This window comes from Phocoena phocoena, chromosome 3 (genome assembly GCF_963924675.1).
Source record: "Phocoena phocoena chromosome 3, mPhoPho1.1, whole genome shotgun sequence".
In the NCBI taxonomy this organism is placed as follows: Eukaryota; Metazoa; Chordata; class Mammalia; order Artiodactyla; family Phocoenidae; genus Phocoena; species Phocoena phocoena.
The window spans coordinates 77803369-77829330 of NC_089221.1; the positions used below are offsets into that span (position 1 = coordinate 77803369).

Sequence of the window (25962 nt, forward strand, 5' to 3'; positions counted from 1 at the left end):
TAGCTAATGATTAACCACACTAGGTACACAACTAGCAAACACCTTAAGGCAACCATTGCAATGGGGGGTTAATTTGCAGGGCAGATTTACTGTTCTAGATCAAGTCAGACTATATATACACATGTGTATATAGATCTATACACATACACACCTTTCTATTTCTTAACCCTCCAAAACAATGTTTTAAGTTTTTTTGTATTTTGTGCAAATTTCTAAATGTTCTACCATTTAAGGCAAAGAGTTCATATTAAGAAAGGTCAGAAAATAGGCTTATGTTTATCCAAAAGCATTTCACCTTGTACATTACTGTTTTTTTTTAAACACACATAACTTTGAAGTGTGGACACTAGATCCCCAATATCTAAAAAAAAATCATTTCTAATGACAAACACAGTTTCTTAAGGAAAAAAATTGATTTGAAGTACAGACACTGGATCCCCAATATCTACAAAAAAAATTATTTCTATTGACAAACACAAGTCTTAAGTAGGAAAAAAGGACCAGAAAAAAGCAGCTTCAAAAATGCAAGGAAACAAAGTAAAATGCGGCGGGGGGCGGGGAGGAAGGTAACTCAAGTTTACTAATACTGAAACTTCCAACAGGCAAAGTTTCATTTTTTAGAATTTGAGAGCAACTCATTTGGAATTTTAAATAAATAAGCTTAAGTTTATTCACATCTTCTGGTCCAAGCAGAGCTCTAGTGCCATGACTCTGCTTGCTGTTGGTCAAATTCACCTATTAGTCTTTTGATGTGAGCCAGCTTGTTATGAAGATACTCGCATCTGTATTTTTCTTCATGGTAATTGGGACTAGACTGTGGATGAAAAAGAGTGAGGAGTAAGACTGTGGAATTCATAACACTTCTCAACTAAAGGTCAGAAAACTGATAGTGATAATACCTACCTGTTTTATCTTCTGATATTCTTGTAAGACTTCTTCATGAACACTCTAGAAAATTAATAATTAGAAATCAGAAGGGAACTTTTTTCTTTGCAATGTAAACAGATAACACACAACTGGCAAGGGTGTGGGAAATATACCCTGTAGATTGGTACAGTCTTTAAGGAGGGCAATTTGGCAACTGCCGTTAAAACGGCAAATGCAAAACTGACTCAGCACTTATACTTTTCTTTCAGATTTAATTGTGAAATGACACATGTACTAGGTTACTCACTGCAGCACTGTTTGTAAAGCAAAAGAAAGTAAACAAAATCTAAATGTCCATTAATCCATACAAAGGAGTACTAAGAGGCCATTAAAAAAAGGGGGAAGTGCTTTATGTTCTTACATAAAAAAATTCTCTAAGATATATATTGTCTAGTGAAAAAAGCAAAGTACAGAACAATTTATAAGTTTGGTATCATTTGTGTATAAGGGAGAAATAGAATATTATATCCTAGGAATTTTTAATGAAATCTGATAAATAATGTATCATACCTTAACTTACTGGAACGTAAGACAATGGTGGATCTTATAAATCATGACATCTTAGATTCAATTACATATGGTATATTTGTGAATTTGCTTGTGTATATATGTCTTATACTCAAACAGACCTCTGAAAGAATACGACGGAAACCAGTAATACTGATTGCCTCTAGGGAGGAAAATCGGGTGGTAGGGGAAGAGAGCTAACCCTTATGTACTACATAACCTGTACTATGGATCTAAGCAGTTTCCAAATGCTAACAGTTTCTCGGCACAACTCTATAATCACCTCACTTTATGGATGGGGATTTTGAGAATTTTCAGTCAAGTTAAGTAGCTTGCCCAAGGTCACACAAGTAGAGCTGGGAATCAAATCCAAGCAGTCTGGCTTCGGAGCCTGCTCCCAACCACTAAGCAATTCTTAGAATTACATTTTAGTTTAAATATAATCATGGTATACTGGTAAATAACTATATAGAAAAAAATAAACCCAAAACCATATCACTGACCTCTTGCACTGCCAACCACTCACTCCTCTGGCAAAGTTTTCTATAACTCTAGGCAGCTTGTTTAAAAGATTAAGGCCCACTAATAGAAGACATAATGAATCTCTAGAGCACGGATGCTCCCAGGCTGTTTTCCCCATTGTGGGAAAACCCACCCCATTTTCTCACGTAGGCTCCTGTCAGAACAACAGTGGGCTAGGATGGAGGCACCATTTCGGCTGTGAAGTGTGACAAAGGTGTCATACACAAGGAGGGAAACATCCATTTATATCAATCCTTTGGCTAAGAACTCTAAGAACAATCAGTAGGCAGGTCAGGCTTCTACTGCTCTTTGTCAGCTGTAGTAATATTACCACTTAATGTAGGCAAGTGAAAAGAGATTAATACCTGTTAACAAATGGCAGTCTTGGGAAGCTGGAAGCACCATGCTTTTCTTCACTTAAACCCCAAGCCTGAGTGGTATTAAGCCCCCTTTATATTCTATGCCAGACTGAGGTTTAAAAAAATTTACTTGAAATAGTAATTTTGGGAAGTAGCACCAGATGTAAGAGCTATAGTCTGGGTTGAGTTGGTAATGCGGTCAAATATTTTGATGCCAAACCTTGCTTTTTGTTTTTCCTATTTTGTTGTCTGTATTTTTCTCAATACACTACATATTATATTACAGTAAGTATGTATACATTTTATACATATCATATTGTATGAAAATATAGTTTTTTCACTGGAGGACAAATAGGCTCATCACGTTTACTTATTTTCAGGAACTATTTCCAATATTTATTTTCCTAGCTCATTTTAAATGAAGGCCAGAAGCTGCAGAGAGGCTGGTCTGCAAGAGGACTTGCTCTGAAGGCTAGGAGGATGGCTCGGGATGGGAAGGGCAGAGAAAGAAAGAAGGTAAAATACGGAAGTCAGTCCATCTAGGAACAAATGTGTTTACCTGATACTCTTTTGAGCCTGGAGAAAGGCGCTTTCGTTGTGCATCCAGTTTGATAAATCTTCTAGCCACCATCTCCATCCGGGCATGCAAGGCCCTATACTCATCATACTCAGCATTGAAGTCATCCTTGTAATTCTGGCGTTGCTCATAGGAGACAATAGCAATATATTTTCTAATAAAAAAAGACAAAAGATAAATGGAGAGTAGCTACAGAATAAACATGATGCATTAGTCTGAGATTTAAACCAAATATTTAGAAACTATATCTATGCGTGTTTCCCTAGACTGAATGCCGCTCTGCCACTGCTTGCTGCCTTGTCACTCCTTCAAAGACCTTCCCGGTAAAATTATCCCACAGGAGAGTTTAAGAACTTCAGTGAAGAAGAATAAATGTGAAAAAAACATGGTGGAAATGGAATTAAAGTGCAACTAGAAGACAACACTTACACACATGTAGCTTCCTAAACCTTTCTCCACCCCAAATAATTTACTACCATGCTAGCGGCAGAGGCCAACCCATCTGTTACGAGTCACATGGGGACAGAAGGATTGGAGGTGTAATGTGAAACCAGGAGAATGTCACAGTCATAAGTGCTGAAGTCAAAGCTCTTTGTAGACCTGCTGCTTTGTTTTATCATTTTTTAAAAATGAGAGACCAGAAAAAATAAAGAAGGGGAAAAAAAGGTATATTTCTCTAGTTCTTTTCAAACACTTAATGTCATACTCTGTGTAACAGAAAGCCAGTTTTATAGTATTAGTTTATTTTCTTAATAAAAAGGCCACAAATGTTTTACTTCAGGGTGTGAGTATCTCTCGGGACCTAGTGAATGAAGGCCACCTTCCCAGAGTGTCAGTTTATTCAGTGGTGGTAAGTCAAAACAGCATTTTCATATTAAAGTTAATATTATTTGTTTGTGGCTCTGGTCCTGGGTCTTTTTGTACTCTGTGCTCATGGAATGCAAAATTCCCTTCACTTTTTGAGATAAAAATGGAGATTTCAAAGCAATTTCAGGCAGGTGGCAGGAGCTTCAGGGTGCTCCAGTGGGTATACATATACTCTTCATTGTGGAAAACTTTGGGAGTTCAGTCCTCTCCAAAATGGTTTTAGACATTCTTACCAGTTTTATTTAAAATGCAGTAGCACAGATGCCTAGTTGGAAATGTGAGAAAAGTGATGCAGTGAGCAACCTTAATGTCCTCATTAATATTTGTATTCATGCTGAGTTATACAGTGTGGAGGTTTAATTTTCTAAGTGTAATTGAGACAGTGGTAGTATGCTGATTTAAAGCTGCCCTGCTAGTGTCCTTGCTATAAAAGGAAAACCACCAGCCAAGCAGTGAAACAGGCCTCTCTAGACACGGGCTGTCCTGACTGCAGACCAGAGAGAGCCCGGGGTGGGGGTGGGGGGGGGCGGAGAAAGAGGTTCCTGGGGATAAGCATACATAAGCAAAATGGCTAAACTGATCGTGAAACTCAGGTTCAATTTGTTATATAAAATATTTATCCCACTTTCTCAAAATCACACCTGAGGCCATACCCTCCATATTTTATTTAATAATTCTCTCAGGGAAAAGTACCAAACTGGCCAACAGTTGTGTTGCTATTATAGAAGATTATTTGGGTATACTGGCATTTTAATGAAAAGCATGTCACTATTTTTAATAAAAATTGTTATGGTTCTACAGCTGGCTCTTAATGTAGTGATGGAATAAAATGTTAAATACTTTGGATAATTCACAACCACAAGTAACAGAAGTATTCTTATTATATAAAAATTAGGAATACTGTGGTTAAGTACAAATTATTCAGAGGCTGATCATTAAAGGTTTTATAGTATGTCCTTTTGGTTTTCTTAAGAAACAAGTTTAAATTCTGTATTTTTAGTGATTTTTCTGAAAATTCATGCTTTCTCATCATTTTAAGAAAACTTGCAATGTTTATAGAAGATAGCTTTTGTTAAAATAAATTGCTCTTATGCAAACAATCACATAGGTTATGTACTTTCATGATTTTAAAAGAGCTAGAAAATGACAAACATACAGAAATGCACTGAGGCAGATGCAGCAACCATCCGTAGATCAGTACGTTAAAAGCAAGTTATTAAATACAGAATTAACTGCTTAAGTTGACAAAACACGGCAACACTGAATCCGTGGGGGCAAGGTTAGAATCATTTTTCAGTCTCCCCACATGATTTTGTCCTATGTTACAAGTATACAGCACTATTACGAAAAAGAGAAATTCAAATTCCGTCATAAGAGAATGAGAGCACAGTACTGCAGCTGTTATTTGAAGGGCCCAACTTTCACAAGACTTTTAAGGAAACGCATTTGGAGAGGTGAATGCCCACGTCAGTGGAGCCAGGCACTGTCCCCCATCCAGCCCTTCCGGGGCCAACGCAGTGGTAGCAGCTTTTCCAAGCTCCCCAACAGAACTCTAAAACCGTACACCACCTCAGATGAGAGAGTACTCAGCATGGTTTCTTGGGTTCCTTTTAGTTAAGAGATGATAACCAGCATTACGGTTTCATGCTATATCATTCCCCAATAAGTATAGCTTTCACCACTACTGTTAAGCAAAAGTAACACACTTTTAGTATAAAATGTTCTCTACTCTGGAAATGAACATTTCATGGGACATGGAGCGCTAAACTTCATAGTTTAACTTTGTCCACCATGAGATGCTACTGATAGAGAGAAAAATGTTCATACAGCCCAGATTCCATTTCCAGTCTACATTTAAGCTATTTGTGTATCTGTTCATTTTCAAAGCTACTGGTAGGCAAATCTGTTTGCTCTTTCACTCTCCATTTTTCCAGGCTTTTGCAACTTAATTATTTCCTTCTTACAGAAGCCTTTGAGTCTGTAAAAAAGCTAGAATTATGTGTCCAAGTTATAATTTCTGTGATAACCAGTTACAAAAAAGTCCCCAGCTTAGCACTGAGCAACTTGTTGTCATAACAAGAAAAATACTATAACCGGTATTAAAGTGAAATGATCAAATTTTACTGCTCTCTCCTCTTAAAGTTAATTTGATGGCAAAGCTTTATTTAAATAAAAATCTATCTGTCTCTACTTGTGTTAACTGCAGAGGTTTAAGTACTTTATCACTAATAAACTGTCCCTTTGGGGGGCCCAAGTGAATGACTGTGCATTGATAAACTGTTTGACTTTGAAGAGTCAGATCCCTGAAATCTTCCATAATCAAACGCTTGGCCTGGCCCCGGAACAAAGGACAGGCTTCTCTATACTTAAAGACCACCGAGCGGAGCTCACAGCAGGGAAAGGCACAACCTGCTCAAGCCGACACGGGTGGACTGGGGACGAGCAGGCTTAATGGCAGCCTTTCAATTGCAGGGGTGGCTCCAGGACTCTATTTCTGGAACTTCTTACTTTTCTGATTTGCAAATTATGGGAAAAGAATTTGCAAACTTTCTAAAATTAAATAGTTCTCTCCCATCAGCAGACCTCTGAACTTACATCAAATAATCTGGGAGTTCAATTGTTGAAGAAGCTTCCGTGGAGGCAGTGCAATCCTCTTTAACTCCTACAGAGAAAAAAAATTCAAGCGTTCACCAAAGGGTATGGTTACAAAATGCCTATAATTCTAAAATAGATCAGAAACATCTGGAACACTTTTCCTCAAATTCTATTCTTCCATCTCAATAAGCAATAGTGAGCAAGGAATACAATTGAACAAGAACAATAGAGGCCCTATGACCAGCGCCAGCAGAACCGACGCCAGGCATTGAAAGCACCCTGGCTACTGCAGTGTCTGCACAATAAAGGAATTCCATCTTAACCCAAGGTCAATCTTCTATTCTTTCAACAACAGTTGTGGCATCTGCCCAGCAATTCAAAGATTGTAGTGGCAGATGCAGCCAGACAATGGGAGATACAAACTTTACATCAACATCTACTTTTCATAGGATTCAAACAAGGCAGATAAGATAGTGAAGTCAGGTAGCAGACTATTTCGATGGCTGTATTTTTACTGCTATTCTTTTTGTATGAAGACAGTGGAATTGGGCAGGAAGTTTTCCTATCAGTTTAAAATAATTTAAAATAAGTTATTAGTGAACACCAATTTATACTCCTCTAATCTCTAACCCTCATAATACTGCACAGATTTGTTTTTAAGAGGACAAGATAAAGTGCCAGTTGCTCAGGACTGCACTGTGATAGTGTATAAAACCCCTCAGTATTCCATTTGTTTGAAGGTACCATTTTCCAGAGGGTATGTTTAGACTTTTTTATTAGGTTAATTTTTTATCATTCAAAGTAGAATTAAATTAATAACTCGAACCCAAACCCTGCCTGCTAGCAAAACATACATGTTCAATATAAAACAAGTGAGAATTTAATAATTTCTTGGTTTAATATTTTAAAGGACAAAGCACACTAAACAAATTATGCAGACTCTGTGGGCTTATTTTGTGTGCGTGTGTGTGTGTGTGTGTGTGTGTGTGTGTGTGTGTATTTGATTCAGGCTTAGGTAAAAGCTTGTTTTTACAACATCCTGAACCTTAAAGGAAAAGGCATCAAGTGCACATCACCTGGCTTCTCCTTTGCCACAGACACCAGATAAATTCCAGTAGAGCAGAGGATGTAGGTCTGAATCTATCCTCAGTTTGTGATAATCTCGATTGGCTTTGAAAGGTACTACATCCTCAGTGAAGGATTCAGAGACTAGGCCTGCTTCTCTCGGTTTCCAGCTCTGAGAAAACTCGAACTCTGCTATAGTTCTCAACATTCTGGGATCCAGTCTCTGACTCAGGATTACCATCTGATGGTGGGAAGTGTGGAGAGTGGGGCATACCCAGGAATCTGGCTTACTAACTCTGAACATGAAGTTTTATTATCTCTTTTTCTCTTCCTGATCTGGCAAATTCAAGTACAATAGTGTTTGAGGGAAAAAGCTTACACCTACCTCTTGGGCCACTATATACTACCATCCTGATCTACATATTTCAACAGATATGCTTTGACAAGCAATATACTCAATCCAGGTCAATAAAGGCACTGCATCATACTATTCCATAATCAAAGCTTCTCTCCTATGGTAAAAATGGTCAGTTAAATCTAAGGACTACAGACTTTCAGTACTGTGGGCAAATTACAGAAAGATAAAATTCCTTAAAGTCTAATCCTTAAAGTACTTTTTCTGAAGTTGTATTTTCCTGGGAAATTCTACCTTAGTTATGCTGGGTTTAAAATTGGCAGCAGTCCTAAATGAGGGTTTTGAATCTTCTGTATGTTGGTATGCAAGACATTAAGTTCTATATATATAAAATAAGAGAAATCTAATTGTGTCATTAGGTTTTAAAGATCACTACCCTCAGGTAAGCAGTCTTTCTACTGATTAGCTTTTCTTTAGAGGTAAAGCATTATTTTAGGCTTCTTTGGGTCTCTAGATATTTGGCTTTGATAGCTTCCAAAAGCTTGAAATTGTTAAATTTATTAATAATGGTTGACGTTAGCTAACTAAAACAGTGTTCTCAAAATTGAAAAAAAAAAAAAACACCCAAGGTCTATCAAGCTAATCACCAACAGCCTTGCAGAAGACAAATTGCTTTCACTCTGAATGAAGATGATGTTATGGATCTGCATATATAATTTTACCTCGCCTGTTTTATAAAGAATATGACATTTCCCCTTTGCTGTTATTAATTAAAGCAGGGTTGACCCTGCTTCTTGGTAAAGAAGGACCTGCGAATTGTGTGTCTGGTTAAATCAGTTCAAGAATGGCATATAATAGGTCATGTGGAGGTTGCACAATACTGTGACAGCTCTGGAAAAGCACAACAAAGTTCACCTTCTAAAAGGGGGTCTTTGGAGGATGACAGGGTCATTTTCAAATGTCACCATCTTAAGAAACACAGAAACTATGTTTAATAGTTGGCTAAAAAGAGACAGAAAATGACTGCTGTAAAATGCAAGAAAAAAATTTGCTCAAAAGGACAATACTAAGATTAATAACTAAACGGAAGGTCATTTGATAAAAAAGCATTACTAATTATAAGCAGCATAATCTCATACTCAGGATAGTCTGCTCTTCCCATTCATTTAACCCATGTAGTTGGTTTTTACAAATGCAAAATACCTTCACTGGAATCCAGACTGGAGTTGTTCAGCTTGGCAATTTCCTCTTCTCTTTTAAGGTCCTCTTCCTTTTCCTCGATCATCTCAATGTCATGCTTTTTTATTTGGTCCTTTTCCTTGTGTCTTTTAGACTTCTTCTTGGACTTTTTGTGAGACGAATGGTTTTCTTCCATAAGCTTTGGACATTTTAGTAGAACTGAACCAGGTGGTAAGGTTTCCAGAGAAGTCCTAGAGGTATATTTGTCTTGCTGGTCCTCATAGATACTACCGTTTTGACTAAAACTGTCAACAGGTAGGTCTTGAGTCCCCCGGCCTTCTGGAGTGCTAGGGGAATTGGAGTGAGAATTTACAGTCTGAGGAGGATTGGAGACAGGCAGGTGGGTTGAAGGCAGCGGTGGAGGCGTGGGGATGGCAGCGGCTGCAGGGGGCAGCGGGGGGCCTGCAGCAGATTTTTCACTGGTGGGATTCAAATGACCATTTAATGTTGGCGGCACTCTATTTGTCAGGTGAGATATTCGAGCTTTTTTATTCATTAAAGGATCAATGAAATCTGAATCTAAAAGCCGTTTCTGGGGTGGGGGGGGAACAGGGAAAACAGATGAGCCAGTTTGTACTAAAATTCAATACATGTGTCACTCATTACTAGAAGAACAACTGAGTAATTTTATTCATACTTAAATTTATAACCAGTTTAAATTCATTACCAGCATTGTGTTAACCATCCTCCAAGCTTAAGCACAAACAATCTACAATAAATTTTCATGTCTAATGTAAAAAAGCAGAATCTGGCAAATATGTTTCTTGAAGTACTTATACTTTCTGATCATACAGCTCCACCCTAAGTTCCTTGAGACATTAGGCCAATTTATGTGGATTATACCACTCAGGAGTATATTAAATAGAGGTGGCCTCCTTCCTCTGCTGGCCACAGCTGACCTAGTTATATTCAATGAGAGGAAGAAGCAATTTTTAACATTATTGGTTGTCAGAACCAACAAGGGTAAGTACAGGGCAATAAGCCTACACTTACTTGATCTCTTCGAATGTGCTAACATGCTCCAGTTATACATATTTTGGCTGTCTTAAGATGGCACAACCAGCACATTCAGAATAATTTCTCTACATATCTCTATCATTGCTGAAATGCCATCCAATTTTTTCTGCCTTAAATATATCTTTTCACTGAATTGGAAGATAAGTCTGAATAACTAGTCCATAAAAATTATATGGAGTTACTATTTCAAAAATCATGCTAATATTAGCCCAATCCAGCAACAACAATAACAGTATTTAAAATAAAAAGGAAAGTCAGATAGTTGAAAAGTACAAAGCATACATCCAATGTAATACTATGGCTAAAACTTCAGCTTGAAAGAAAATAATAGTTAATCATCACATTAATTTATTCTGTGTTGAATTTAGGGCCACTGATCTCACACCTAGTACATAATTAGATCAGAGTATAAGTAGCTTTATAGTAGTTGGCATTTGAGGCTTCTGTAGACAACATACATGCAAGGAAAGAATTGCTTTTATTTTGTTCCTCCTCTGTTCCTCACAATAGGTTTCTAACATTTTCTGACACGTGAATAGCTTTTTGCCCAGGGCTCGCTTACTGTTCTCAACACATCTGTCCTGTCTCCCTAAGCCTTGGGAGGGGGGTCCAGAGAAAGGAGCACTCTGTCAACAGCACTGGGGTAGAGCGGTTTGTCTCACTGCCAGTCTCAAAGACCTGAGAGAGTTCAAGGCTGTCTGAGAACCAGGTGGGCTTGACCTCTTATGTCGCCCAGGATCTCCCCATCTTTTTCCAACTGAATCTTTGGGGGGAAACTCTAAGCTGGAATGGAGTCACACTGGAATATTCTGATTGGGATCTCATCAAAAAGTACTTTAAGAAAACATATGGAAATAGCAGAGTTTTTTATTTGCTTATTTTAAAAACATTTTTCCCCAAGAATATTTTTCTAGAACGTGCTTCAGATAAATTTAAATATCTTCTATTTTCTATATAATCTAAGACTGGAAATGGGACTGGATAAGTTAGTGATCAAATGGAAAAGTAGATAATCTTACAACAAAACGTGAACTTCAAGGATTGAAAATCAGAGTAGACATTAAGTACCTTGACTTAATGTAGTGTTATATGGTGAAAAAGAGTTCTGGGCTGGGAGCTGGGACCTGAATTCTAGAGTAAGCTCTGCCGTGAACTTTGGGTAGGGAAGCTGTGCGGCTTTTCTGGGTCTCATTTCTCTCACGTATAAATCAGAAAACCTGAACAAGGTGTCCCCTAAAGTCCGTTTCAGGGCTATGATTATATAATTTTATGCAATACCTGAGGAGAAGATGCAGCGTCTCTACTAGAACATACAGGAGAATCTGAACGGCTGGTGCTGGCAGCATTCTGAGATGGATTTAGTTTTCTGGAAAGGACACACATGTTCCAGTTAGGGGGACAATTTTCAAATGTTCATGATAGAAAGCCTACCCTTGCTTCGTTTTTCCCATCTCAATACTAAAATAACAATGACTATAATAATTACTTATTTGCATAATTTTTAAAGGAAAAAAAATAAGAACGTACCTCGAGAGCACTGACTCTAATGACCGTCTGTCTATTTCATTATATCCAGGCCAATCTCTTTGGAGCTCTTTAAAAACATAATCCTTTAAGGTGTATGAGAGGTCCTTAGGATTCAGATTGGCTACCTGGTACATGGTATGAAAAGAGAGCATTAGTTCTTTTTGCTATTTCTTTACCTAAAACAGGCAACCTTTTGGATTTATACTGAAAATAACTATATCAAATGGCTCCAAAGGGACTGCTAGCTTTGCATATGCCAGATCTCAATAAATGCTTTTTGACTTCATTTGGGGAATTAAATAAAACTTTATATACATAGTTAAATATTTTTTTCCTGGATGGCCACTGCATTTGTTAAATAGTAATCCTACATTATGCAAAAAGTGGAGGAAGATTTTTTCTTTTAGTCATTTTTTTTTCTAGTCAAAGGAATCCAAAACAGTTTTCTTAACATCTTCATTATTTATTTCTGGCTATTAATTCCATTACTTTTGAGTTACAAGTCCTTGATCACTTGTATTAAGTAGAAACCAAACAGTGCCCATATGTTGGTTTACAAACTTTCCTATCCAGTAATCAACAGAAATTATCTCCATAAACAGTATCAATTCTGATAATCTTGTCTGTCATCTTCTTGGCTTGCTAAGCTTGCTCGTTATAGCTGCCAGTTCTCCTGAAGAACCACTTTTTCAAAGTCCTTGAAATTCCCCCAAACCAATAAACGGAAAGAGAAACGAAAATAACCCCCACATTACTGTTATTATTTGCAAGTGTAATCTTTTCTTATCCCTTAACTACGGTTCTTTGTGTATCCAGGCTCAGGCTCCATTAACAACATGAATGTATGGATTCAGGGGCCGAACCAAGAGTCATTTTCAATGCTGGCAGAAAGATATTCTTCTTTTCATTTCCTACTGGAATGGTCTTTTTTAATAACTTCACTTCTTTCTGTGTCTTCTAAAAGTACTATAAAATATAATATGATAGTTTATGCTTTTCTCACAGCTCAGCTGAATACTAACATTAATGTTGATATACAGTAGAAAATGATAGGTTTATCTTAAAATTCAAATTTGCAAATAAATTAACATGAGATACAACCAGATTTCTCGAAGTGGAATAAATACAACGATCTTACAATCTATATTCTGCTAGCTCCTAAGTTATAACTCTAGCTTCAACTGTCCTCTGGACACCAGACTCTTATATATATATAACTACCTACTAAATATCCATCTCCATTTGGATATGTCTAATAGACATCGTCCAAATAGTATGTATGTAAGACAGGATTCCTGATTCCTCTGCACACTCTTGTTCCTTTTCCATCCCTCCCCATCTCAGTCAATGGCTCAATATCCATTCAGTTGCTCCATTTAGTTGGTCTGGGGCGAAATCCAGGAACTGGCATTTTAAAAAAGTTCTCTAAGGGATTCTAATATGGAGCTAGGATGAGACTATGCTCTAGATTCTATCAAATAAACAATAGTAATGATACTCATATCCCACTTGCTCAGGAATTAAGTATACCTACATTTAAAAATTATATCTATACACATATTCATGATCACATGACTTCTGACATACATCAGTAGCAGCCTCTGGGTGAACTGCCTCTGCCATCATTTTGCCCTCTCATCCTCTAACCTAGGAGGTAATTTACAACCTTTCTGGAGATTCAGTCACCAAATATTTTGACTTTAACCTGAACCTCCCCCCTTCCCCAAATAAAAAACTGAACACACACACACACACCTATACCCTCATCCTCATTCATTCTTTCATCCTGTCTCTTGAGCTCTTAAAACTGCTATGTGACATATGGGTTTAAATTAAGTGTTTCCAAAAAGTGCTCAAATGACTTAATAAGATCCCTGAAATTGCCAAAGATACCTTGGGGATTGGTTAACCCAGAACTGGAGATTATGGTTTTACTCTTTCATGACATTTGGTATCATGTCTTGAATATAAGAGAAAACAGATGAAAAGGACTTAAAAACGTTATTTGAATAATACATGAAAACCTGCAGGTTTATTTTATTTTATTTTTTAATGATAAAATTTAAGAACAACTTTGGAAATGTTACTGCTTTAGAAAAAAAATAAAGCAAGCAGACTTCCATTTCTGGTGGACTTGAATACTAATCAACATTTATGACACAAAGTCATTCTAAAAAATACAGGAAGCTACAGTCTGATGAACTGCTGATTTTAACAAAATTACTTTTATACTTAAGCTTGTGATTATACGGTAACTGATCAGTGCTAATACTTTACATATTCATATCCTTTAATGAAGACAGGTGACTGATTTCAGCATACCCAATGATTGAAAAAGGCAGAGTATTACAGGCAAAAACAGCATGCAGGGCAAGACACATCCAAAACTATTTAGCAGGTAAAAATATTCTAGCTTATACCGACCAAAGACTGATAAAAACACATTGTATAACTTCACCTACATAAACCAATAAAAATTATGGCAATAGTTTAGCGGATTCAAGACTAAAAGCAGATAACCAAAACTTCGTTTACTTTTTTTAAATGGAATTTCAGGGCAAAGTTTGTTTAACCCAAATGAAGATAATGACTCGAAACTTGATAATTCAGAAGGCTCTAACTTATAAAACCTAGTATAAATGTCTACATTTCAATTAGTTTTTAATTAAATGTTTAAGTCAAGATGATTTAACTTAATATTCATATACCATTGATCAAAACGATCCTGAAATTTCTCTACCTCAATAATAATGATAACAACAATAACAGCAACAAGCCTTCTTAAATGAACTCCCCAACAAGAAGGTAAGCAGAAGGAACTCTCTCCAGCCGTCCTCACCTGTTGCAGAATTGCTCCGAGGGAGTTCTTGTCTTTCTGATTGACACCGTCTTTCTGCAGTCGAGCTAGCAGCTCAGGTTTCTTATAGGCCTTCAGTGCCAGTAAGTGAATCACCCTGTCCCGATATGGCCGCTGAGAAACACTGCTGCTGCTATGTGTCTTTCGAATGGTATTTGCAGGGTTCATGGGGGTTGATCTTTTCCTCTCAGGCACTGCATCTGAAACAGCTTGAGGTGCTTTCCGAATTTGCACTCTTTTCCCTGAAGTCCAGTAGAAATGACATTGTTACACATTTGCGGGTAATAATATAATGAGCATCTCAATTTCCACAACTCTGACTTAGGTACCTCTTCATTCTGGAAGGAATAAAGACTTCATATTTCAGTTTTTACTTTAAAAAGATATGCAAACAGAAAGCAGTCTGAATAAATGGCCTAAAATGTGGATTCAGAACTTTCTGACAGAAGCATTTATTGGAATAAATATGTATTATAAAACTATTCTGGCCACTTAGCTATACACATGGATAATAATTAGTGACACACACCATAGCAACACACTGGAAATTTTAAGGTTGTAGGCATTTGATGTTAAGTGGAAATAAAGTAATCTCCATACTCACCTGTGCTACTTACAGAACTTAAACCTACATATTGTATGTCATTTCGTTGGCAGATATGAATACAACGAATATGTGAAATGTGAAAAATACCTGTCTATCTCATTAAGGACACACTGTTGGCTGAGCTCAGTCATTAGCTTAATTTCACAGATTCAGAAGCCACAAAGAGGAGAGTCAGGCATAATTTGGGGTCAACATTCACCAGGGCATTCATGAGTGATATTCCTTTTCAACAGACATAACATACTCTAGGAGTCAAAAAGCAAAAACAAAACCAATCAACCAACCAACCAACCACACAGTCTAAGAGGGCCAGACAAGCAGATCTCTCCTCTGTGGTGCTGAGACTACAAGGTGAGTTAGAGGAATGGAAAGTGCTAAAAGCAGGCATTCACACCATTTCTGCACAGGCCAGTGCCATTCACATAATTAGCACACTTTCTGCTTAAACTTAACAATGACAAGTGTTTGGCAAGTGGCTATTTCTAGAAAATACTGTGGGCTGTAGTGACCTGAATACTATATGGATGTGTGAAGCCATCAGTACGTGGCTGGTCACTGACAATACCTGGTAACCATTCCTTGCTGAAGAAAGAGAGATTAGAATGAAACTGTATTAGACCCTCGCTTTATGATTTCTGAGGTGAAATCTCATACGTCACTACTAAAGCTTCCAACTCTATGCCCGTTGGTTAAAGAGGGGGAAGAATTGATAATGACATACAAGGTGGAACAACTGCATTAGGGACAATACTAGCAATTAGAAACAATGGATAAGTAAAAGCAGTCTCTAAAGCGCTGTTGGCTTGGGTGAAAACAGCTTAGTGGGGCAGGAGCTTTACTGAATAGTAGTTCTGTCCATGCTGGGTTCCCAAGGCCTGGCCAGAGGGGCTGTTTGTTCGATACAATCCTACCTAAAGGAGAAAGAAAGGTCTCACTGGCTCTTATATTTCTTTACTATCTAGACGTAACCAATTGTAAATATCAGATCAAAATACTGCACAACAAAGGAACTCAACATTAAAGGGTCACTGCCCAGTGGTAAGAAAAGCTATTAAATTAAGGTACAATTAGAGATTTGGAGATAGATTTATATCTGTTTTCTGTATTTTTCTTAATTCAGAGAGAGATCAATGTCAGATGTGCAGGGAACTAATATCTACCTTGCACCAATTATGGGATGGGGGAGGGACACCGTGCTAAGAGCTTTACACATATAAAGTCTCATAAAGTAACCTGATGAGGTAGGCCTTGGTCCTATTTCACAGATAAGAAAACTGAGGATTTCAATGGGATAAGCTCAAATAGTAGAGTGCTGACTTAGCATTTGGAAGGTTCTGCGATTAATACCCAAGTTTTCCTACTTGTACTTCTTTGTTGGAAAGGTTTTATGAACAAATGCCTAATGTCTGCCCTTGCTTCATGTTAGGCTGCAAGCTTCCTGTAGGCAGTGCTATGGCTGCTTTGTCTATCAGCAGACCTAGATTTTGATGACTTGCAAAGTGAAATGACCAGCAAAGTGTCAAAGTGAATGACAGCAAGTGAACAAGCAGACAGCAGAGGAGCAGAATCAAGGTGGCCTGTGCTGTATTTTTGCACATTACCAGGCTGCCAGAGTCTGAAGACACAATGAAATTTCTAAAGTGGCAGTTGCAAAACTTTCAACCCACTACTTCTCAGTTGCAATAGTGTTAGCAAACAGTACTACTTCCTTGAAATTTCAATAGGAATTTTTGGAAAGAAAGAATAGAGTTAGGTCAGACAAGTTTAGGAAACGCTATAAATTCCACACTCCCCTCCCCCTTGAAACCTGTTTAACTTCTACTTCCCCAAACCAAGCTGACTATGGATCCCTCTCCCACACTCGTCTCTAGGGAGCGGGATGAGCAGAGAATGGTTTTTAACTAAACTCACATACACCATGACTGGTCATTTAGAATGAATTCAGGCCAGCAAGGAAGGCAAATACAAATAAAAACAAAAACAGGACTATCACTGTGTTGCAGGCTGCCCTATCTCTTCTGTAGGTCTCACCAACCTCTGGTCCACAGTCTCAGGAAAGCCCCTAGGTCTCCTGAGTTTACCACACCCTCCCAAAGTAGACATAGGGCTACCAAATAAGGGAGGTTCACTTTGCCCTTAAAAGGGGTCAAAGTATGATGGCTAACAAGAAATTAGAATCTGGACAGGGATGTGACAGCATTGGAGTCTCACCTGGGGCCTAATGCTAGGCTATCATAGGTCCATGAATCTCCTACCCACAAAACACTCACTTCACCTTTACCTCATTTTAAACAGCAAGTTGTAGGGTAACCCCTTTCTTTCAAATGATGAAAGAAGAATCCAGCCACACCGGGCCACAGAGTTTTGCACAAAGATCACTTGCTCCCTGCCTCCCCATCAATTTGTGCCTATTCAACCAGGAAGGAGTCCTCTGATTTAAGGTAAGAAAGGCTATAAATGAAGAAAACATTAGTACTCTAAGTAGTTACAGAACTGAGATGCTAAAGCAAAAAAAGAGCAGGAAAATGTGGTTCAAAGTGGGCAGAAGAAAGGATTTATTTTTATTTTTTACATTTGCCTCAGAAAAGCCCTTTTAATAAAGCCTGTGGGAGAACCTAATTCTCTTCCCAGACCCAACTGCTAATCAATTCCCTGGGCTCCTTATATAAACAGCAGCAGCGGGTCGGACAGAGTTGGGTAATCTGGGACTATATCTGAACCGTTTTGTTTCATAACAAGGAGCCCACTGCTAGCTTCTCCATTTAATATGAGATGGTAAAAGTACTTAGCCCTCTGTCTAATGACTCTGAGTAAACAATCTGAAAGGAAGGTGTTAAAACAGACAATCAGAAAGAGAGCAGGGACAGCAACCGTCTTCTGCAGTTGTTTTTCTGTTCTGTGGAACCTAACTAAAAACCCTGGCAACACTGACCCAAGGTTTTAAAAACACTGGCAGGACCTTGACAGTGGTGTGACTCTGTCATGGTTAAATACATAATCCACTGCAATGAAATCCATCTCCACTACTTAGCATTTGAGATCACTTCTTCAAAAGGTTTACTATCAAAACATATATAAACAACAGTCATAGACTGCTAGGACTACAAAGGACCTTAGCTGTTATCTAAGTTCAAAACCCCTTATTTATTTTTTTATAAGTTTATTTATTTATTTATTTATGGCTGCGTTGGGGCTTCGTTGCTGCAGGCAGGCTTTCTCTAGTTGTGGCGACCGGGGGCTACTCATCGTTGTGGTGCCGGCTTCTCATTGCGGTGGCTTCTCTTGTTGCGGAGCAAGGACTCTAGGTGCACGGGCTTTAGTAGTTGTGGCGCACAGGCTTAGTTGCTCCGCGGCATGTGGTATCTTCCTGGACCAGGGCTGGAACCTGTATCCCCTGCATTGGCAGGTGGATTCTTAACCACTGTGCCACCGGGGAAGCCCCAAACCCCTTATTTTAATATTTGAGAAAATTAAGGTCTCCAGATGTTAATTGATTTGTCCAAGGTCACTCAAACATGTACTAACATCAAAAATAAGGAGGATGGGGGGAAAAGTTGGGAAAACTGGAAAAAGGATCCTAGAAATTAGGTTGTTTGGGTTATTTTATATACCTAAATAGATATTAGGTATATAAAATAACCAAAATTTACAATTCAATAAATTTCCAGAATTTAGATAGGAGTCAGTGAGCAGACTTAAGATACTGGTAAACTAGAAGTGATAAGTTTCTTTTTTCTTTTTTTTAAACAAAGGGGAAGGATTATAACACAACAATGCTCATCATTGATATCAATGGCATAACTAGAACTGGAAATATTACTGAAGAAATAATAACAATGTTTTCTAGGTTAAAGCTTCTCCTGTGCTCCTCTCCAGGCAAAATAGGCCTTCCCCCACTCCCCACCCCAAGCACACTAGAAGGTCACAGAAGCTCACATTCCTGGTTGCCTAGGGAAGCTGACCCCTAAGAGCACAGCCTTCCCTTCCTTAAACTGGGCTTGTGCCCTAATTCAACTATCAGAGGACTGGATGATGCCACCATACCCCCCACAGCGAGACCAACATTATTCCTATTTGTCCTCTACTCGGGCTGACACTATTAAAAGAAACCTTGCTCTGCAAAGGCTTCTGCAAAGGCTTCTAAGCTGGCAGAGGTCAGCTTTTGGTATCATTTTATATGATATATTCAATTAAGAACTAAAGAGGTATCTCCTATTGTCTTATGAAAGAAACATAACTTGTTAATGAGGCCAAACTCTTATCATTTGCTGTTTGCTGATACCAACAACTTGATATGTAAAATGGAGAGGCAATCATAACCCAGCTCATGCGGTGATTGTGAGATTTAGATGAATAACTACATGTGAAGTGCTAACCAGTGCCTTGTGCATCGCAAGCACTCAGGAAGTGCTGAGTAATATTAGTTTTGAAGGGTGACTGACTAGCATTTTAAAGAACTAAATGGGTCAGTTTTGAGATACTGAAAAAAGCAGGAGGATACAAACTGAGCTGCCTGGAAGGAAAGAAACATGGTAAAGGCCTGGCAATGGATACAGTTAGAAGAAAAAGATCAAAACATGCCATAACAAGGAAGAGTAAAAAAATCATAAAGAAACACCAGAAAAGCCAATCCAGATACTAGTCTTTTGCTCTACTGTATTCAGAATTGATTAGTCTTTTCTTAGGAGTAGTGTGTGCAGTTTGGAATTCTGAGGTGAAGAACTGGAGGCAGTCCAGAGGAGAGCAATAAAAATAATTAAAGGCTTGGGATACAGGCCATATTAAGGAAAGCTAAAAGGAGCTGGGGTTACTTGACCTAGAGAATAAAGGGCTGAGGAGGTTAATGACAAGATTTAAGACCAGAGAAGAACACTGCTGTGATGGTGAGTAGCCCAGGGCACAGAGGACACAGCACAGAGGAGAAGGTTAAACAGAGCACTTGTCTGGCAGAGGTCACTGTGGGGCTCTGCAGGGGGGGGAACATATGTGTGCTCTTCTTAAAATGGCACAGATGTAATCTGGTTCAGATTTAAATTTAGATAACCTCAAATTCTATGTGGTCACTCTAAAAAATGTATATAAATTATCTGTAGTGCCTATAAGAAACCCTGCAAGTTCCCAAATTCCCATACCATCAGGGCATGTATGGCCTGTGTAATTCTGGGTGTTGAAAAGTCTCTTGTGTAAGCTGGGAATGAACTGTACCGATCCTATCAAAACAAACAAAAACACATGGACATAGGGTACGCCCAAGGATCTTTCAATGGAAAAGTACGGTGATCATTGCTAATTTTCAAGCTTTGGAATAAATCAAGGTGAAGGTTTTCAGATAGTTATATTGGGAAGAAAAAAAAATCATTTTGATTGCTGGAGTCTTCTATTCCTTTGTCAAACACACCAATTTGTCTTACTGTTTATAAATTGGTGGTATTGGACTTAAAAAACACTCTCAAAGCAACAGGGACAGCAAATTCATAGCGTGCACTTAAATTTAAGAGCAGCAGATCTTGTACATTTTAAAAACAATTTGAGATTTAGCCTACTAAAGTTAATTAAGTTACCTATGAGAATAAAGAAAGAAAGAAAGGAGGTTCGAAGTAGTTACCTCATTCAGCAGGAAAGAGAAGATGAAAAATCTCATTGCTAGTAACTTACTGGGCAGGGAACTGGGCCCCGTGGGTACAGATACCTGAGGAAGCCATGAATTGTTGTTAAACCAAACTAAATGTATCTAAGCTAAGCACCAAGTCCCAGAAGCACTGGCTCTGTTCCAAAGAAATACTTATTAAAGATACTAGTGGAGCTTCTCAAAGCTGAATGTATTGTAGCTGGGTCAGCAATGGGAAAATACAGAAGTAGAATTATACCAAACCATGGAAAGATGTTGATTAAGGGATCTGGTTATTCAAGAGACTTTTTGTTAGCATTTACATTTTCAAATTAATATCCTTTCATCATTTACTATCCAGTGACTTGTGTTATTAAACTGACCGAGGCCTCATAGAGCTCATCCTCACTCTGTGTGATTCTCTCTATTACTGTTAATAGTCACTGTGAATTAACTCTTTAAAACTGTCAGGGTCACTGCTCGTAAAGGAGAGACTCATCTTGCTGGTCTGGTCTTAATTCCCCTCGATTTGATGGATATTTGAGTGAGCTGATGATAAAGGTGATGGGGGTAGGACAGGTTCTTAATTAATGGAGAGGTGAGGATGAGGATCCATAATTGAGATGACATCACAATTGAGGTACCAAAGAGGCATCACCCTAATGCTTTGCTATAAGCACGTTTTAATACTTTTGCAATAAAAACTCCTTGTTGTGCAAAGATCCTTTGAAATTCTGCTAATAGAAAACTCATAAGTTCTACTAATAGATTTTACTATAAAAATAACTCTCCAGAAGTACGAAATAAGAACTATACTGTCCACCACTGAAATTACATCATCCAGTGACAAAGAAAACACAACAGTACCACTATCACAATCTCACATAGTAAAGTAACTTGAGCAGATCCCAGGATTGTAAAGTAATAACAAATGGCCAGTAGAGGATCTGGGATTTATGAAAGAAATAAAACTTTTCAATCTCTTCAATTTATCAGCAGTATGAAGAGAATAAATGACTTTTTTTTTTTTTTTTTTTTTTTTTTTTTTTGCGGTACGCGAGCCTCTCACTGTTGTGGCCTCTCCCGTTGCGGAGCACAGGCTCCGGACGCGCAGGCTCAGAGGCCGTGGCTCACGGGCCCAGCCGCTCCGCGGCATGTGGGATCTTCCCGGACCGGGGCACGAACCCGTGTCCCCTGCATCGGCAGGCGGACTCTCAACCACTGCGCCACCAGGGAAGCCCAAGAGAATAAATGACTTTTGACCATGTTTTTCAAAGTGTTCTGAAAACTAATTTCTGTGTTTCCATTAAGTAATATTACCGATATTTACCTAGAGTGATCTTGAATTATTCCAATCAATCAGCAAGAAGGAGAAAGGTATCTATACAAACCTACATATGGTCCACCAGGTTTGATAACTTTTGTGCTTCGGTTGCGGGATTCCTCCTCTGCCTGGGTCATTCTTTCTCGTGTCATCTGATACGAGTCATTTGTTGCACACACTGTAATTTTATCTTGTATAAATCCCAGGCAATTGAGCTGGGATGCTCCAGAGCTGTCAGGTAAGATGGTGCCTTGTTAGATATGTCCCACATTTTGCATAATAAAGGCAAGCAGAAATTGTATAATCCTAAAACCAGCAGCTTTAATAATAACTTTGCAATTCAAAATAACTAATATTAGTCATTTTAAAATGTAAAGCTTACTTAAAAATTTTTAAGTTTCTCCTCTTCATTTGATATCACATTTTTTTTTTTTTCCATATTCTGGATAGAATGGGTGAAATGAGATCTCAGAGACCAAATCCATGAAATGTTGAAAAAAAAAAAAAAAAAAAGAATCAGTACTTGGAATGAAGACCAGAGTCTTGATGGGCACTGTAGTTCTACTGTCATTTTTAAAAGAATTACCTACCACTGATGTGAAAAATGTTAAAAGTTTACATTTAATGGAACCATAATATGTATGCTTTAGAACTGACTAGATGAAACAGACCCACCATAATAATGCCTTTTATTTTTAATAAGATATTAAGTTTAAGGCTAAAGAACTGCCAAATATCATAGTTTAATTTATTACTATTCACCCAAATACCCTAAAAAATTGTAACTTTATATTTACCATTGTTAAATCTCTATAAGATGATCTTTTGATACAGCAAATACTGAAAAATACTGGAGATTTTTGCAGAAATATTAAAAAAAGAAACCTTTTATTTACACAATCACGAATATTAACACTGGCCAGGAAGACGGCTCTGTATTCAAAGTATTATGCTAATATTAGGGGATTATGGTAACAGTTATGCTAGTATTTTAAAAAGAAATTATTATGGCCTTAAAACAGACTAGAATGTAGAAGTAATGAAAATGTCACTACAGCTCTGATATTCTATTTCTAAACTTAATTGGAAGTAGCTTTGTTATGATGCTAAGAAATAAGGGTTGATAAAGTTTTTGTAAGTTGCTAATAACTGTCTGTACAAATGCTATTTAAAAAAAATCAGTTCGTTCATCTCATAAATATTTATTGGGCAGAGAGACTGTGTGCCTGGCAATGTGTGAGGTACCTGGGCTGTGACAAGGACTTACAGATGTGGTCCCTCCTTCAAGGAGCTCTCTGTCTAATGGGCGACAAGGATGAGCACACTGGAAATTATGATGCAGTGTGACAAGTGACAGGGAACAGGGAACCCCCAGGAAGGTACTTCACCTGGACTTGTGGGCAAGGCAAAGGCTTCCTAGAGGAAGTGGTGATTGAGCTGATCTAGAGGGATAACTAGACAAGGGGGAAGGACAAAAGTGTTCTAAAGGGATAACCAATGTGTGCAGGCCCAGAGGAACAAGGAGAAGGTTTTCAGCTTGACCAAAGGGAGCTGGCAAGAACAATTAGAGGTGAGGATGAAAAGAGGGTATAAGAAGTGCATCACACAGGGCTTTGGAGGTCATAGTATAAATTTTGGACTTTTCCCCAAGAATAACAGAGACTGAAAACAGTCTCATTTATTCCGTAGAAAAATCAATCTGGATGCAGAACAGATTGAAAGGAAGGGGGCACTCTTGTGAAAGCAGACCAGTTAAGAGGCTATTGAACGATTACAGACAAGAAGCAATGGCTTGAACCAGGGTAGGGCAGTGTGAATGCAGAACAGTAAACAGATTCCAGAGATAGTGAGGAGGCAGCATTGACAGGATTTGGTCAGAGATTAGCCATGGCCAGGGGTTGGGGGTGTGGGTTGGGTGGGTGGTCGTTAAAGATTGTGCCCAAGTTACTAGGTGTGTGGAGCTGCCATGTGAGACACCGGAGTATGGATGGGAGAGAGAAAATGAATTCAGTGTTGGACCTGGTTGGTGACTTTGAAGAAGTAAGGAGCAGTCTCAGGAGGGAATGGACTGTGAATAACACTAATATTTAAAATAATCAACAGGAAGATAAAAAGACCACAGGAGACCAAAGAGGTAGAGGGAAATTAGAAGAGCAGTGTGTCATGGAAGCCATGGGAATAGAATACTTCAAGAATCAGAGAGTGGTCCACAGTGTGAAATGTTGGCAACAAGCCCAGAATAATAAGGAACCAATAAGCATCCCCTGGGTTCATGGGCAAGGAGGTAAAGGCTCTCTTCGAGAAGCATATTTCAGTGGAATGCCAGGGACTGAAGCCAGACTTCGGGTCCAGAAGTGAGTATAAGGGAGGCGGGTTTGGGTTTTTTTTGGTTTTTGTTTTTGCGGTACGCGGGCCTCTCACTGTTGTGGCCTCTCCTGTTGCGGAGCACAGGCTCCGGACGCACAGGCTCAGGGGCCATGGCTCATGGGCCCAGCCGCTCCGTGGCACGTGGGATCTTCCCGGACCGGGGCACGAACCCGTGTCCCCTGCATAGGCAGGTGGACCCTCAACCACTGCGCCACCAGGGAAGCCCGGTTTTTGTTTTTATTGTCTTTTTTAATGAGGCCTACTTGAGCTGAAAATCCAGTGAAAGGAGAGAAAGGAAGGGGTAGGGAGGGAGGATGAGTAGGAAGAAAAGACTGCAGTAGAGAAAAGTCTGCAGTGTGAAGGTCTGGTGGCAGGAAGTTTGAATTTCAACATCTCCCCCTATGATTTACTAAGTAATTTACATAGTGAGAATAAGCTGAACCTATTGCCAATCACAACGAAGATACAGTTTTCACCATCCAAGGTCAAGAAACAGATCTCTACATGAAAACAAAATACAGCTATAAACCCTGTGGGCAAGAAGGTACTCTCCAGAATTCTCCACTCATCCCTTTTGAACTTAGTTACCTTAAAAGTTTAAATACTTTGACATATGTGCATAAATGTTCCTACAGTCCTTCTCTAGCCTAGCTCACTGTTTCCTATACTTGAGTATGCATTATTTACAGAGCTGTATTATGTATTTTCACTAGGCCTGTGAATGGGCAGATTCAAGGAATTTTTCAGTGTAGGATTTCCACCATCTTACATATGAGAAAAGCGAGGCCCAAGGAAATTTAAAAAGAAAGATAAGAAAGGAGACTAGTTGATATATATTTTTTGAACATCTATTTATGGAGCTCAGCCAACACTGTAAGACTGGAAAATGAGTGTAAGAAAGCCCCTGCCCTTAAGGAGCTTGCACAACTGTAGGAGAGACAAGATATATGGAAAATAAAAAATCAAACTGAATAGAAAAGGTGGAGCCAGATTATAAAAAGGTTTTCTTGCCAGGATAAAAACTGGAACTCTGAGTGCTTTTGTTTTTATGATGGCAAATTTCAATTTATATTCATACCACACTTGGATCATACGAATGTATTTATGACAATGTTCTCACAATAATTGTTTCTTTTCTGTTGGCACATCATGTATAGTTTTATAAAGTGACCTTAAATCTTTCTCCAAACAAGGTAGAAATAAACACACAGGGTATTTATGATGTAAGGGAGAAACCATATTACCTATGATAGGCCTGGTTTTGAAGAGGGAATTAAGTTCCTTAATGAAATTCCTAATGGGACATAGTTCAGTTTGATGTCAAAATGTTCTCACTGTACTAAAATAATTCTCTTAAGACAAGTGTTACAGGTAATGGCGCAATTAGAAATCGGTGTGCCCTGTGGTATGTAAAGAACACTGAAGTAGGAGTTAGAACTCAGTTCTCATTCAGCCCAGTCACTAACCAACCAGCTATGCAACCTGTGAAGTGAAGGGGTGGAACCACACAATCACTGAGGACCATTGTACTTGGTGATTCTATGATCTATTACAATGCTGTCCCACAGAAATTTCTGCAATTTAAAATGTTCTGTGTTTGTGCTGTCCACTATGAGAACCACTAGCCATGTGGTTATTTAGC

At 38.5% G+C, this 25962-nt stretch overlaps 1 protein-coding gene across 1 annotated transcript in view; it reads right to left on the reverse strand.

Moving 5' to 3' along the window:
* Positions 1-322: 322 nt before the first annotated feature.
* The window catches only part of ELL2 (elongation factor for RNA polymerase II 2), a 72389-nt gene continuing 46749 nt past the window's right edge, over positions 323-25962 (reverse strand). Inside the window, exons 4-12 of the mRNA XM_065874074.1 lie at positions 22021-22184; positions 14397-14656; positions 11558-11682; positions 11309-11396; positions 8978-9545; positions 6355-6421; positions 2875-3046; positions 904-948; positions 323-814 (exon numbers count right to left, since the gene is read on the reverse strand). Of these exons, the coding sequence (XP_065730146.1) occupies positions 698-814; positions 904-948; positions 2875-3046; positions 6355-6421; positions 8978-9545; positions 11309-11396; positions 11558-11682; positions 14397-14656; positions 22021-22184 (1606 nt within the window). The 3' untranslated portion in view covers positions 323-697. The remainder of the gene's footprint in view (positions 815-903; positions 949-2874; positions 3047-6354; positions 6422-8977; positions 9546-11308; positions 11397-11557; positions 11683-14396; positions 14657-22020; positions 22185-25962) is intronic.